General features: G+C 45.5%; 1 protein-coding gene across 3 annotated transcripts in view; it reads right to left on the bottom strand.

The window, feature by feature from the left end:
- LOC144954224 (C-myc promoter-binding protein-like) overlaps positions 1-15,880 on the bottom strand; it is a 117,937-nt gene that overhangs the window by 37,476 nt on the left and 64,581 nt on the right. For 2 of the 3 annotated variants that reach the window (XM_078884776.1, XM_078884783.1), the window contains 7 exons: positions 15,328-15,503; positions 10,803-10,900; positions 7,439-7,642; positions 6,522-6,667; positions 4,092-4,370; positions 2,444-2,650; positions 1,036-1,164 (listed from right to left, as the gene is read on the bottom strand). In XM_078884776.1, the coding sequence (XP_078740902.1) occupies positions 1,036-1,164; positions 2,444-2,650; positions 4,092-4,370; positions 6,522-6,667; positions 7,439-7,642; positions 10,803-10,900; positions 15,328-15,503 (1,239 nt within the window). The remainder of the gene's footprint in view (positions 1-1,035; positions 1,165-2,443; positions 2,651-4,091; positions 4,371-6,521; positions 6,668-7,438; positions 7,643-10,802; positions 10,901-15,327; positions 15,504-15,880) is intronic. The other variant, XM_078884778.1, reaches the window with a different exon arrangement.

Genomic DNA, 15,880 nt, shown 5'->3' with positions numbered 1-15,880 from the left:
GCAATGTCTGCTGAATTCTGACATTGCAAGTGACACTCATGCATAAATGGTAAAGTAAAATAGTGTCGAGCAGAATTCTCCTCATGACCATTCACACGACACCAGTCGAGAAATGCTGCTACATGTTTGCCAGGTCGATACTTCTCGACTCCCTGGGGACCTGCTGCAGGGCTGCTCAAACATTACCCATTTATTGAAAAAGTGTGTGTGAAAAATGTGTTTGCTTTCCGTGGTATGGTCAAACTAGCTTTCCAAATAACGCCATACTCCTCTATTCCAATTCACATCAACAGAGAGCATCGTTTCCCAAACACTCACATCATGTTCCTCTACATTTTCTCTTGCACAGCTGAACCTCGATTTACTAATAGGGTTTTTCCCCTTTTTTCTGGCAACAAAAACTGACACCTTTTGCAAGGAATCATGCTTACATTAACCACAATACTTGCAGTCAAATGCAAACAAAAAACAATACTCTGATAATTTATGCATTGTCTTTGAAACTGATTGGTCCACACCAGAGAGAGCTTTCTTTAGAGCCTAGTCTCATATGGTGTTCGACCAGATGACGCCATATGAGACTAGGCTCTAAAGAAAGCTGTCTGGTGTGGACCAATCAGTTTCAAAGACAATGCATAAATTATCAGAGTATTGTTTTTGTTTGCATTTGACTGCAAGTATTGTGGTTAATGTAAGCATGATTCCTTGCAAAAGGTGTCAGTTTTTGTTGCCAGAAAAAAGGGGAAAAACCCTATTAGTATATTTGGTACTGGCAAAGGAGGTCCCATGATGAACCTCGATTGTTCACCAAGAACTATTTATTTCATTGAATCACCGACGAAACTGTGAGCATTTATGTTGATCTTCGTTGACACAACCACGTATTTTATATCCTATCTTGGTTGTATTTGTTCTACGTATGCGCCTCTACACTTTTTAATACGAGGGAATCTTTCAAATGTAAAAATGCTGATAAAAGATTTATTTTAAAAATATATTTTTACTGTGCAGTTCTGACCAGCCTTCCCCTCACACCTTGTTGTAGTAACCATAGGTGATGGCATTCGGATGAATCCCGGCTTTCTTCATTTCAAACAGCACCTTCACGGCAAGGACAGGGCGCCCGTACTGTCCACACACCTGCATCAACACGCGGTAGCAAACCTGTGGGGCGCGGGACAATGTCGCAATCAAGATGGGTTCGTCGACAAGCCCGGCCACACTTCTTGCTTCAATCAGTTCAACAATGCAACCCCAGGCATTTTTGCTCACTGAGCGTGAACATAATTTGCTTGTGTTTGGGCAATCCATCAATTATTACCGCTGTAACACAATCCAATAACCGTGGCATAAACACACGAGGGCACGCAAAACATGTGGCTGTGTAATATTACGCTGACTGCTCGCAGTGGTGTAGAAACACAGGCTGAACGTACTTTACAAAAGAAAGTAACTGTTTTAAAATGTAATTATTCGTCTTTAACTTAAAAGGTAGCTTTAGTTACAGACGATAGAAGAAAAATACCTTCACCACGAGTGAGCACTTAATAGTGCAGAGAGTGAATGTGGCAAATAATTACGTTTAAAGGAAGAAAAAAATAGACATACATTACGTGCATTGTTCAGGTCATGCTGGTGCAAGGTTTACCAAGGACATTTAGTCTATTCATTTTCATCTCACGGGCAGACTTCTTCCCACTACAATCTACAACCAAATAAACGTACTAGATGGGCATATGCAACGGTAGTGAAGGCCAATCAAAATTTCAACTGATTTAATTGTAAAATAAAAAAAATACTATCCAAACGAATGCAATGGTATTTGCAAGGTGTCTCACTCCAGTTATTGTTAATATCCCTGCTGTGCTGGCCTCTATAAGAGGCAAGTAATGAATCGCATACTCGTTACGCGTGTGTAGTGGCATAGAATAGTAATGTAGCAGCATAGCGCTCACTGCTGGCAGGGAAGGGAACCTGCGGCTTACGGCAGCCCTGACGTCAACAGGCCACGTGACACACCAGAGGGGGATCTATGGGAAAGGTCACAGAAGGGGCACACCAAGAACCCGCTGGTAGGTTCTAGAAAGGGGGCGTGGCCGGGGGGGCAGAGCCAGGCCATGCTGACAGTATAGGAGGGGCTGTTGATTGTAAGTGGGATCCCCGTTGTGCTGCTAGATATGGTTAATTTCCCACTATGCTAGCTTATACACAAGTCAAATTAGGATCAATCGATTTATCAGATCAAACAGACCAATTCATTTCATTTAATCTGACAAACCACTGGCATTTACGTTTCTCTTCCTCGCAAATAATGGTTCTCTTCGCGTGCAGCGTGAATCACAATCGACACCATCAACGCTTTTAGGGTTTTCTTTCAAGACACACGCTCGGACACACTCGGACACGCTCGGACACGCCGTCGCTCGGCAAGCCGGGCGGGTACCTCGTCGGGGCACTCGAGGCGGTGCTCCTGCATGCGCAGCAGCACGGAGTAGGCCGTCTCCAGCACGCGCAGCTTGGAGTGGCGCGCCTTCGCGTATGCCGGCAGGCAGATGAACCACAGGCTGTAGCAGTTGCCCAAGAGGCACATTGCCCACAGGTTGGGCACCGCCGAGAACTTGCGAGCGAGTTTCTGCGCAAGCTTGATCTCCTGCAGACGGGGTCAGGTGACAAGGGGCGCGCGTGTGTGTGGCTCGCTCACAACAAGCGGAGCGCTGGGCGACTAAAATGCAGCAAGTTGGCAGAGTAGGAGGTACAGCTGGTGCAATCTGCCAGTCATTTCAGTCAGCACACCCATGGCACCTGGGTCTGTCCCGTAACCTCTTGTCAGCGTGCCTTCGACACTTCACGTGGCCTCAAGGTGCACCTGGCCTGGCATAGGCGCAGTGGTGACGTCACCGTCACTTAGTGGCTCATTACACCAGTACGAATGAATGATACTTAAAATGCACGTGTGTAAAGTGCCTCCTGTAAACACTCGGGATAATGGATAGCAGACTATAGGACTGACATTGAAAAATAAAGTTTAAAAATTAAAACACATGGTCAAAGTTAAGTCAGTGTTTCCATGCCCAAGCTACCATGGTGCAGCATACGTATCCAATGGAAACCCTGAGCGAGTGGGTGGAAATTCCACAACCCGATAGCCAGGGTCAGTTTCACCAAAGGACAATCAACCGGTGATTTCCCACAAGTACAGAGTTTTGCACCGTTGAAGGATAATGGGCTAATAATAAACTCTACTAAGATATGTGGCCGGCATAGATGAGTAGGCCAAATTACCCACAAGTGGGGTCTTTTAGAGCTCTCTTTAGTAGAGGTTCTCGTGCCAGCAGTGGCATAGGCGAGCAATAGCAGCCCTGCACCTTTACCTATTTAACCAAATTTCAAAAGCATCTTTAAATGGGGCAGAGAGCAATTTACATTGGATCTCCAAGTCGGATTTGAGCTCGCAACTTTCCGACGGCGAGTTCAAGTGTTCTGCCAACGATGCTTTCCGCTTTAACCATGTGTTGTTCGGCAATGTTCCGCTCATTAACTCTCAGCTGTCCCTATCACCAAAATACTGACAAAATGCACAAAAGCGCAAAAAACAGCCCTTTAAAAAACATATATGAATATCAGTGGTTTTCATTGGTGGTCACCGACACACTCCGACTCATCACCACCGCGAGGTGCCTAGCGCAAGATTAAACTATTTTTTATTTTACCAGGGAAGGCCCACTGAGCTATAGAACACTTTCCAGAAGCAACTTGGCCACAAACGATAGCTCAACGAAGTGGCTAATCATGTGGACATTAATAGCAGCCAAATACTCTAAACGCACGTTGATTCTAAATGTGGAAGGGAAAACCGGAAGACCAGTAGAAAACACCACAGAACCACGGTGAGAACATGCAAACTCCAAATAAAGAGGCGTCAGGGTCGGGATCGAACCCACGACCTCCTGTATACCAGGCGAGGTAGTTAACATCTCGCCAGCATGGCACCAATTGAGAATGGTGCTCAATGGTGACCAGTCAAAGCGTAGGCCGGTGACAGCCGCATGAACAACCCCGAGCGAGGTGGTGCGCGTGCGGGCCATTGTTACCTGCTGAGTCCTGCGCGTGACGAGTGCGGGACTACCGGGGACCCCGGCGGCCCTGGGAGCCGCCTGGCTCGGCGGGTACGCAGCGCCCCCGTTGGGCCTCTCCAGCAGCTCGGGCTGAAGCGCAGGGAAACCGTCGTAGCTGTAGGAGGCGAGCGGCTCCGAGTTGGGGCCCGACGGGGCCGGGGGCGGCTCGGGCGGCATGACGAGCACCGTGTGCTCGCCGCGCAGCGACTCGTCAAACTCGACGAGCCGCGTCTCCTCGCCGTGCTCCACGTCGACCTGGCGCAGCAATAGCAGCACCAGCAGCAGCATTAGCAGGCGGTAGCAGTGGCAGCAGCAGCAGTAGTGGCACCACCATCAGCAACAGCATAAGAACCATCAGTGATACCACCACCAGTGACGCCAGCAACAGCAGCAGCATTAGCAAGCGAAACAGTGGCAGCAGCACCAGTAGCAAAAGCAGCAGTGATACAAGCATCAGCATTATCAGCAATGGCAACACCAGCAGCAGTACAAGCAGCACCAGCAGCAACACAGATTACCTGGTGGGGCATGTTACGGTTGGCCTGACAATTCTATTTGGGGTCACGATTCGATTCAACAATTCGATTCGATTTCAACTAATTTTTCCCTTCCCATTTGCATTGTTTCTTATTTTGCCTGTGTCGTTTTAACAGATTATTTTGACTTTGTCATGAGCTGTACATTGTGAACACAACAATAACAACATTGCTCACACGTCAGTGCATTGGGCTGCCTTTGTCGATGGGAGGAGTTGATGTGGGAAGTAAGATCACCCGGTGGAGGATGGCTGACGGGCAATGAGGGGGTGAGTGAAATGAAAACTAAACTATTTTTTTTTATTCTTGGTTCTTTCGGTAAAGTCACGTAGAAGGGAAATAATGAAAATAAAACATAAGAAAATAGTTTTTATTATTATTTTATTATTTCGATTTAAAGCTTTCGTGACTGCAGTGATTCATATTCTTGGTTCTTTTGGTAAAGTCACGTAGAAGGGAAATAATAAAAATACAACTATTTTATTATGTTTTATTTTTATTATTAGTCACAAAAGCTTTAAATCGAAATTTATTTTTATTTTACCAGCTAAGGCCAACTGAGCTGTATAGCTCTTTTTCAGAAGCAACCTGGCCACAACCGATAGCTCAGCGAAGTGAGTCATCATGTGGAGATTTATAGCAGCCAAATACTTTAAACGCACGTTTCTAATTGTGGAGGGAAAAACCGGAGGACCCGGAGAAAAATCCACAGGCGTCAGGGTCGGGATTGAACCCACGACCTCCTGTATACCAGGCGAGGTAGTTGAGATTTTGCCACCGTGGCACCCTGAAGTGCCAATGGATGCCAGGGAGCAGGAGTGTTTCTAGTTTCATCTGTTCTATTTGTCTCAGTATAACAGGAGCATACCATGTGCACAATCAGATGATGGATGTATTGTGAGCATAGGAATCAATTTACATTGATGAACTAATGCATTGTTACACGCCTATGAACTGCTATTTGAGCCAACTATTTACATTACTCAGTGGTCTCATGGCTTGCTGCCAGTGCACATTGCTGGGTAAAGAATCAAGGACAATGGAATGAAATATAATACGCATTTGTAAAGCTTTCTTCATGGAAATCCATTGAGATGAAAACAACACGTGCTAAGCTGTGATAAATGAAAATAAACAAGTACAGCTCAAATCACAGGGAAGAGACTTGTTAAAAATGTATCACATTAACTAATGACTCTGCAAAACCCAATATAAAACATGGAGTAAATGCGTAAAAGCAATGTAAATGTTATTCTGAGAGACACACTACCGGAATGAATAAATTAATCTCCATATATTTAAAAGGCAAAGTTGTGAATGTGTGTCTGTTCAAAATGTTTAGCGTACTTCCTGACATGCAACAAACTTGAAATTTGCCATGTGGGTACTTTCCAGACTGTACACCATGCAATAATTATAAAAATACACTTTTTTTGGGGGGGGAGGGGGAGCTCAATAATGCAAATATTTTTTGCACGGCAAGTGAGCTGTGACGTCAAATCTGTGATGTGACCAGCGCATGTGGAAGAAGCGTAACGCATTGTAGTGTAGTGTAGTGGTTAGCGCGCCGCGCTACGAACCCGGCGACCCGAGTTCGATTCCCGTTCACGGCCACCACCGGTGACGATTATTTCAACCGTTCCTGGGCCTCCCCTAGGTCGACTCAGCCTCAAACGAGTAACTGCTGTGGTGCGTGAACATCTCCACTGGGGAGACAAAGACGACCGGGCGTGGTGCTGGCCACCCACCCCCTCGTATACTCATAAACGCTGCACACATTTTTTATCCAAAAGTGTAAATTTTAGGTCACTGGAGAAGCTTCCTGGCTCAACCGATGAACCTTTTGTGGGAAAGGGAGGTGGGTGAATACCTTTTCAACGCAGTCGTCAAAGAATGCAAGGCTCGCATTCTTATCACCAGCAAAGGAGCATTCCTCGATGAAGCGGATGAACATTTGCGTTTTGGTCAGCTGAGTGTAAAACTTGTGATAGGACCGGTCACGGCTCTTCAGAAACCCTAAAAATAACATTCCAGAGACAAGGCAGAGCGCAGGCAATGTGTTTGTCAACGTTTGCACAATTAATAAATGGTGGTCCAAGGTGTGTGTTTTTTTAGTTGTGTATTACAGTGGTTTGGAAGTTTAAAATGACTCAGAGGAAATGTCCCATGAAACGAATATACCAAAGAATACTGTTTAATAATGTTTTGCCAGTGTGCAATTTTTATTTAAGTTCCAATCATATATGTTAAACTCATCGATGCAGTGGCCACGTCCTGGGGATGGAGTCAGCGAGAGGATGAATCTGCAAACCTGAGTTCAATGGAGGCAACATTGCCTCAATAGTTTGAACTGGCCCGGTAATTACGCAGGTCTCAGGGTTGGATATGGCATGGATCTATGTTCTTTCGCACCGTACGTAGCCAACCGTGCTAATCGAACGTGCGCGGAAGGACAACAAACTAAACAGCAGCTCTCAAGAAATTAGTCTTCAATCTAGATTTACAACTGCATAGCTCCAATGGCTTCCTAATATCAGAAAGAAGAGCTTTCCAGACGGCTGCAGAAGCGCATCTGAAAGTGCGCGATGCAGTGACTGCCTTTGTTCCACGGCTAGCCGAAAACCGCTGCTGCGAGGATGACCGGAAAAGCCCGGTCTGGCCTCATGAATCGTGAATGCTGTTCGCTTCGAGAATTAATCAGCCACAACAACTTTGAAAGCTAACCAACCGACAAACAACCGAGGGGATATTGACAGAGATTCTGTGGATCGGAAAGTTAAAGTTCACCTTGCAGGTCAAAGAGCGAGCTCGCGTCCGTGGCCTTCTCGGAGGGTGCCTGCGTGATGGGGCGCAGGTAAGAGCGGTAGCCCTTGAGGATGGAGGCCATGAAGCGCAGGAAGGCCTCCTGGATCTCCACCTCCAGGGTGTGTGCACTCCGGCAGCGCACGCCCGCCACGTCCGTCAGCGAGTCATCCTTCCTCTGCTGCTGCACTGCAACCGTCAGGGGTGAGGAGGGTTACAGTCATGGGGCAGCAGAGCAAATGTTGATTGTAAAAGCCTCGGCACAGATCAGCAGACATTGTACGTCTTTAAAATATGGAAAGCCCTCGCTTACCGCGTTTTCATACAATGTGTTTTCGCTACAACGCGATTCTTCTGTTCAGGAAAACTTTTCACACAACGTGGAACAGGCACCGTTATAACGCAGTTTCTGAGCGGTCGACGACGAACTACGTTCTTGAGATGCACCGGCTAAGCAGTCAAATACAGTGCACGGAATGATACAGTACGTGGTGTACCCTCACCTAATTTCTTTGTCCTGCCAATAAAATGTAATTTCACCACCATCATCGGCAGCCATAGTCAATCCACTGCTGGATGACATCCTTGCCACCGCCACCGCTCACAATCCCACAATGCAGTACTCCACTATGGAAATAGCATTTACACAAATATTACTTCCAAATGGATGTATTGTATTCTTGGTCGACTTGGCATATCTTCCCTGTGGGGCTGAGAAAAATGAGGCTCAAGACCTATCGTTCTACAGGGGTACTCGTTCCCCCGCTAGGAATGGGGAATTTCCACCACCAGCTCAGGACTGCCAACGGATGCACGCGACGTTGCTGTGCCGCGCCGCGCTCATCTGACCACGGAAGACGCTTAAAAGACTTTCAGCACAACATAATCCTGCGACCAAATTCACAACCCCGCAACTAAATAATTGGTTCGAGCTGAAATGCGAGGCAGGGTGAGAACGCGTGCGACCGATTAATTGCGCTGGGAAGTCACAGTTCCCGGGCTCGCTGAGCCGCTCAGACAGAGCTCAGCGGAAGCGCAAGGGGGGGAAAGAGTCGGGGGGGGGGGGGCTTAGACGGCGCGGCGGCTCGGCCCAGCGGAGCGCTCGCCGGGTTAACGCGTGCAACGAGCACATCAGGCGTGCGCCACTTGTCGTGCCAGCAGATCTCCCCTGAACGTCGTCCGTGTCTCTAGACCACGGGCACGCGCGCCGGGCGGTCGCTTCACTGGCGGCGGCGGCAGCGGAGAAAGCGCAAAACGCAGAGGCACTGTGATGCCGAGCCGCGACGTTGTCGCCGGAATAGCCGTGTATTCTTCGTGTTGTGGGGTGTTGGGTGGGTTCACGACACATTTATATTTCAACAACACATTTCCACTTATATTTACGCGATCCAACTCAAAATAACTTTTATTAATATTTTTCGTGAAAACCTACGCGTTAAAATGGCATGTTGGCTTTTTTACAGCGGGACAAAATTGCCGAAAACCTCAATCACCGCATATTGATTGATTAATCATTCCTTGGAAAAAAATTGGATAAAATAAAAATTAAATTATTCACCTCTGGTGTTTCGTTATAATTTCCAAATAAATATTTAAAATCAGAGATACAAGCATTTGACATTCATGAGAATAATTTAACATGACGGAACGCTGATACTCAAATCCATTGTATGAATACCAAGTGAATATGGATACACTTCACGTAGCAGGAAATGCAGGTTTAACCTAGATGCATAGATTTTCATGCGGGTGAAATCGCAACAAGTGGATAACATCCCTGTGCACACTGCAACCTAAGATATTCGTTTAACATTTTATCTGGGCAGGCAGTTGTTATAAATTTGGACTTATCAACTGTCATCAGAGCTATACCACCATGGAACGACTCATGCGAGATACAAACAGTAGCAATATTATATTTGTGAACATGCTTTCTAGCTTCTAGAAACCTCCCAGGTTGGAACATAGTTATCTGCCCATTATTCGCAGGGGCAAAACGAACCACATTTCTTCTCGTTATCTTCACATCTCCAAGAATGCGGCCAGAACCATCGATACATCGAGGCTAAGGGAGCAGAAGTGGCCATGTTAGTGAAACCCCAGCCCGTTAATGCAGAGGCACCTAACAGGGAAATGCAACTCAGAGAGTCGGAGATAACAGCTAAACGGCAGGGAAGAATGGAAGCACCACAGCAAGTTACGACTTTGCTTGGTTACTAACGTCCTTCCAATGATTGCTCAGCTTATATCCATCTTCTCGGTTGAAATTGTCTCTGTGTTTATATATCTGGATGGCTTCATGGGCAAATCTTTGATGGTAGCCCGAAGGTTTGCAGAGTACCTTGGTCTCGGAAGAAACAATATCGTGCGAGCCCACTGCGTTATAACAATGATCAGCCACTGCAGAGGTATTGGTTCTGCCGTGTTTCAAATATGCCTTATGTTGGCGAACACGGTCCGAGACATGTCGTTTCGTTTCCCCAATGTAACTGCTGCCGCAGACACAACTTAGTTTGTAGACACCAGGGAATTGCATGTCAGGAATGACATCCTTCACAGATGGGATCTAATCACGGATTTTGTGTACTGTATTGAATCGGACCTGGATCTTGTGTTTGTTTAAGATTTTGGAAATATTTTGGTAACACCTGCTATGTATGGCAAGGTAATGGTTTTGATTGGGTCCTCAGATGGTTGTCACCCCATGGTTGGAGCTACAGTTTTGTGGATTGTGCAGTCCGAGTATCCATTCATCTTGAGGGCTTGGTGTACATGCTCCAGTTCACTGGCTAGGTGGCGCTGGTCGGAGATGCAGCGGGCCCTATGGTGTAGTGTTTTGATGAGGGAGTTCTTCTGGGCCGGATGGTGGTGGGAGTCCGGCTTTAGGAATCCGTGTGGGTGGCTGTCCTGTAGACGGAATGTCCCAGGTCTCTTCTTAATCAAAACATCCAGGAATGGTAGCTTGCCATCATTTTCCACTTCTATGGTGAATTTGATGGATGGGTGTATGGAATTGATGTGGTTTACATTGGGGTTGTGTTGCTGAAAGGTGCGACAAATATCTAAACAACGTAAACCAAAGCAATTTACAGGGTGGATAGAGGCAAAGGATCAGGTGACGGATTTGAGAAAGGATGGATGATGCTGTTAGCGACGTAAGTGTGGGTTTGGGGCGACGTATGTCAAGTCGTGCATTAATAAAGTGACGACGTATTTGCGAAACGACAACAGAGGGAGATGTAAATTGTTATTGTATATTAATGAGAAATTAAATTTATGAACTACAGTTCTTTTAAACTTTTAATGAAAAGCATGTCGTAAACTGATAGAGTGGTTGGTTGGGACTCACTCTGTAGCTCCTGGTAGAGACGAGTCAGCCCGGCCAGCAGGATCTTACAGGGCTTCTTTGGCAAGGCCTTCCAGCTTGTGCCCTTCTTCTCCTCATTCCTGTATGAAAGAGTAAGAGCCACACATCCCCCATCATCGTCAGCCAACATCTATTCACTGCTGCATGGACGCATCCTCATGGCGACACCATCCCTCACAGTCAAACGAAGAAGCCACAATCCGTCTCATTCCTGTACATGAGCAGATTCCGATACTTCACCCGTGTATGTATGTTGAACTTCTTTCACACCGTATGTAGCCAAACGTACTCATTTCTACAAAGGTCTTCTTCATCTTCTTTGGCATGTTCTCCGCTTTGGCTAATATTTCATCGCAAGTCTTGTCCATGGGGCGTGTGTCTTGCCCAAGCACACTTACTTTTTTTAGCAGCCAGTACGGTGGCTCCGAGTTTTACGTTTTTCATGATCCACATGCTTTTTTTATTTTGTCTCTTCGAGTATGTTTATTGTTGAACTTATTTAGCATCGTACGTAGCCAACCATGTCAATCGGAGTAATTCCCAACGTGCATCTGCCCATGCTTTGTTGCACACTTCTCAGCTTTTGTTCTATTCTCCTTCTCAAAGTCAATGCTTCTGATCCATATGTTATAGCAGATGATATACACTTTGGCATGTTGCTCCAAATGGAAATGAGTTACAGGATATGATCAAAGAACGTATAAAGAAGGCTAAAAAGTCAGGGCCGATATAAGTACGAGCAATAAACCAAAACAATTTTGAAAGAATGCGACTGGAACACACAATCAGAATACGCATCGCTAGGGAAGGGGAGAGAAACTCATGGTACGTGGAAACACAAGAAGCAATTCTAAATAAATAATTTTCCATCTAGATATAAAAGTACAAAGTTCCAGTGGTTTGCTAATATTTTGCAGTCAGCTGCAGAAGTAAATCTGAAAGCGCGCCACTTAACGTTATACAGCTCGCCGCTACATAGGAGCTACCACTTAAAACTGGTCCGCAAACTGGAAGTATCTCACAGCAACACTAATCGGATGCTCCAGGGGAATACAACAGACCTAAGAACACTGTCTGGAATGCTTTGCGGACGTCTGAAACGCTCTTCCTTCCGATACTAGGAAGCCACTGGAGCTTCCTAAGTTGAAAACGAATTTCTTTAGAACTGCTTTTTTTTGTTTAGTTTGTTGTCCTTCCCCCACACCTCCGATTTGCACGGTTGGCTACGTATGATGCAAATGAAGTTCAACATACATATTGTGTTTATCATTTTTAGAACATGTTGTCTTCCAAGTATTTTGAGCAGTGAGTGTATACAGTCGTGGTGTGGTCAAAGTTCAGCATCAATGTGTGGCCAACCAAAGGTGTTTGGAAATTCTATTTGGGCCATCAGTAAGCAACTAATGAAGGCAGATCAGGAACAACATTTATTAAATAATTGGCACATCCTAACGCTGAGGTACCACGGTGGCAAGATCTTATTTCCCTCGCCTGGTACATAGGTAGTGGTGTGGGTTCGATCCCAACCCTGACTCCTGTATATATGAAGATGTCATGTTCTCCCCAGAGTCGAGTGGAGTTTTCTCTGGGTCCCCGGGTTTTAGCCTCCACAATTAAAAACGTGCAGCTCGGTTATTTGGCTCCTCTTGTAGATTCCGTACATTTTAATCCACTTTTATGAGATATCATGTGTGGCCAGGTCACCTGTGAAAAAGAGATTATAGCTCAGTGGGCTTCATCTGGTAAATAAAATAGGTTTAATTTAAAAGCTAAACAACATTGGTTTGCATTATTCTGATGTTTATTTTTAACTGGTCTTTGCTAATTGGTCAACCATTTTCAATCTACTGTTGGATAAACATTTCTTCATGTTGTTGCCACGATGATCGAGCGCAGTTACGAGCCATCCTTTCCTACATAGTACCAGCAATTTATTATTTTATGTCCAAATTAGTCATCCTTTCCATTATATTACTTATCTTGGCTACAATTCTACTGCTAGTCCTACCCATCAAATGTAATTCCTTCTGGTTGTTATGCACTCAAGACAACCACGAGCTTTACTTAACAACGGATATGACTGATTCTGTGAACTATTGTTTGTCCTCTAATCCATGCACTTCTCGTTTCGTCTCTTAGGAGTTATTTCAAGCAAATATCTTTCCATGCTACTTTGTGTTGCTAGGCATTCAATCTTATAGAATAAATTCCGAGTACAAATGCTACGATTCCACGTCTTGTCTGGAAGAAAGATTCTTGACACTATAGTCTAGGCCAGTGTGCTAATTTGTTACAATGAAAATACATTGAAGTGAATTAAAACCACAATAAAGTTATCTACCCACACGGGTTCAAGTTGACGAAAATGAAAGCACAGGCACGGACAAATGAACACTTTCTACTCCTGCAGTAAGACAATAAAATTTAAACCCACCACAGTGGAATACCCTCATATTCATCATGCTCTTTTCCATTCATAGAATTATCTGTAGATGCGAAATGGTAATAGATAATGGATGACAAATGTGAAAAACTTGCAACCATGAACATCCTCCCCATGGATGAAGCCGTGACATTGTTAAGTGACTCCAACACTGGACAACGCTCTACGGTCCAAGGCAGTGTACTTGGCTATGCATTTTAAGTGCAGCAATCATTGAGAAAAAAAACTAAGAGGCGAGCAAGGTGCTTATCCTAATTGTAAATGTCCCCTTACGATCCCCGTATTGCCCACGAGCAAAAAAACAGGTGGAATAAATAAAAGCTATAAATGTGTCACATGACAGAGTGGGTCCATGCGCCATAGTCGCTGGAGTAATACATTTATCATTTCCACTGGTCGCGACGAACATACTAATGACGAGAGTTTCCTGGCCATGGCACCCAGACGCAGCAGCGCTTAAATTCCCAGCCGATGCATGGGGCACATGGCCTTTTAAAAAAAAAACTGGCTTTAAGAACTGCTCTTCCCAAGCCTTTGCAACCAATATCAGCAAATTACTAGGACAAATCTCATTACAGAGAACCACATTTTTTTTAATAGAAAATAGAATGATGCATCTGAAAATAAATTGCGTAATTAGCATGGATTGATTGCAGACATCAATGTGCTGTTAGCAAGGAAATATTCCAACCAGCATAGATCACAAAGTGCTGCAACAGAGTCCTTTGTCATGCCTGAACACATCGCTTCACAACCACAAATATGCAGAAAAGCTTTTAAAAAAAACTATTATTTTGGGAATTTTTGCGTTTTAACAAGAGCTCGGTAAAGGGCAGCACGAGCAATAAAAAGGGGGCACAGATATTCCCCGAACAAAAAGTCCGGGGTCCGGCACGCGCGCCGAGTCAACTGATCGTCAATATGAATCCCGAGGAGTGATGCATTGAGAGTCCGTCCCCCCCACCATGTGCATTCTTCAAGCCGGGTTCAATAGCAACGGGGACGATCTGGCCTCACACTCCCGCTCCCTGCCCTCGACTTTATGGCTAAGATGTTCTGTTGCTGCAAGGGCTGGGAGGGTGTTGTGCGCCACAGCTTCCAAGAGGGAGGTTCGTGATTTTTCCAATTTTCTTGGATGGTCTTCCTCGCGGAATAATGTTAGTCCTTAATAAACTAGAGCAGACCTACAGGCCATGTGCATCAGAAGCATTGTTGTTGTCCAGTGTGCTAACCAAGCCACCACCCTCCATTAACACACACACACGTGACAACAAGCAAGGCACCATCACAAGCTTCATTCCTCCTGCTTCAAAGGTACTGCATTAGCATGGGCTTGCTAATAAGTAGCATTTCACCAAAAATAACGTGTGCCGGCAACATTTAATCATTTTACTTTTAACATAAATTAGTTTATTTCATTCAGCATTTTTTATTACTGAAGGGTGTGTCTGTTACTCAATAGCTACTAATAGGTAACTAATCATATGCCAATTTAAAAACAATGTTCATTTGCAAACACATGTTCTCAATATGTTCATCAGGCCCCATGGTGTCAAGTGCAGTCTCTAACTCTTAGCCACTTTACCTTTCTGGCCTCTCTATTTATGTGCTATGAAGGGTCATTGCCTGAATCATCACCTATTACAGGTTTCCCTCTCTTCATGCGGGTTCAGTTCCATGCGATCTGACGTATACGTGGCAAACCTATTTCGACCCCAACTTCGCCCTCTGTGGTTTGAATTCACTCACATGCGGTGACGCAGATGGACGTGGGACAACATTGCTGTGTGCACCGTACGCGCTACTGGGCAGGCAGCTGTTACAAGCGCTTTCGCGTCATTTTTTTTGGAAAGCATCTACTACCGCGTAAAGCGAGGGAAACCCGTGTATACTTTTCCTTCGAAGGCCACAGTGTTATTACGTTGAACTTCTTTTACACTGTACGTAGCCAACCGTGGTAATCGGAGGTGCGGCGGTAAGGACAACAAACTAATGACACGAAAATTTGTGTTGCGTTTTTATGTTTGTTATTATTTAAAGGTGTAGAGAAAGTGTGTCACGCACTGGAATATGGTGTTGGTGTCGAGGTCAACGCTGACGATGTCCAGCGGGGGGTCGTACAGCTCGAAGTAGCGCGAGTCGACCCCCACGATGAAGGGGAACGGCGCGTTCAGCACGGTGGCCAGAGCGAGCGGGCACAGTGGGACGTACGGGCACTGCCAGTGGAACGGGAAGATAACCTGAAAGACAAAGACAAAGATCCCCCCCGTATAGCCTTTAACAGACTGTTGGGGCAAGTGCTGTTAGCGAGCACCTACTCACTTGAAGCTGAGTCGACCTAGGGGAGGCCCAGGACCGGTTCAGATAATCGTCACTGGTGATGGCCATGAGCAGGAAATTAATTCGGGTCACCAGGTTCGCAGCGCAGCACGCTAACGGCTACACTACCGCTGCCATTGCGCCACCAGCACACAGATACGCACTGCTATTCACTCACCGACTGACAACGTAACGAAAGAACACAAACACACACCTGTGCACAAACACTTAGAACCTCAGAAAATTAGGCGACATTTGCATCTCGAGGAATGTTTCTCTATTTCACTGCCTAGTCAAA

This window comes from Lampetra fluviatilis, chromosome 3, assembly GCF_964198595.1.
Source record: "Lampetra fluviatilis chromosome 3, kcLamFluv1.1, whole genome shotgun sequence".
In the NCBI taxonomy this organism is placed as follows: domain Eukaryota; kingdom Metazoa; phylum Chordata; class Hyperoartia; order Petromyzontiformes; family Petromyzontidae; genus Lampetra; species Lampetra fluviatilis.
This window is presented reverse-complemented; position numbering and strand designations above follow the sequence as displayed.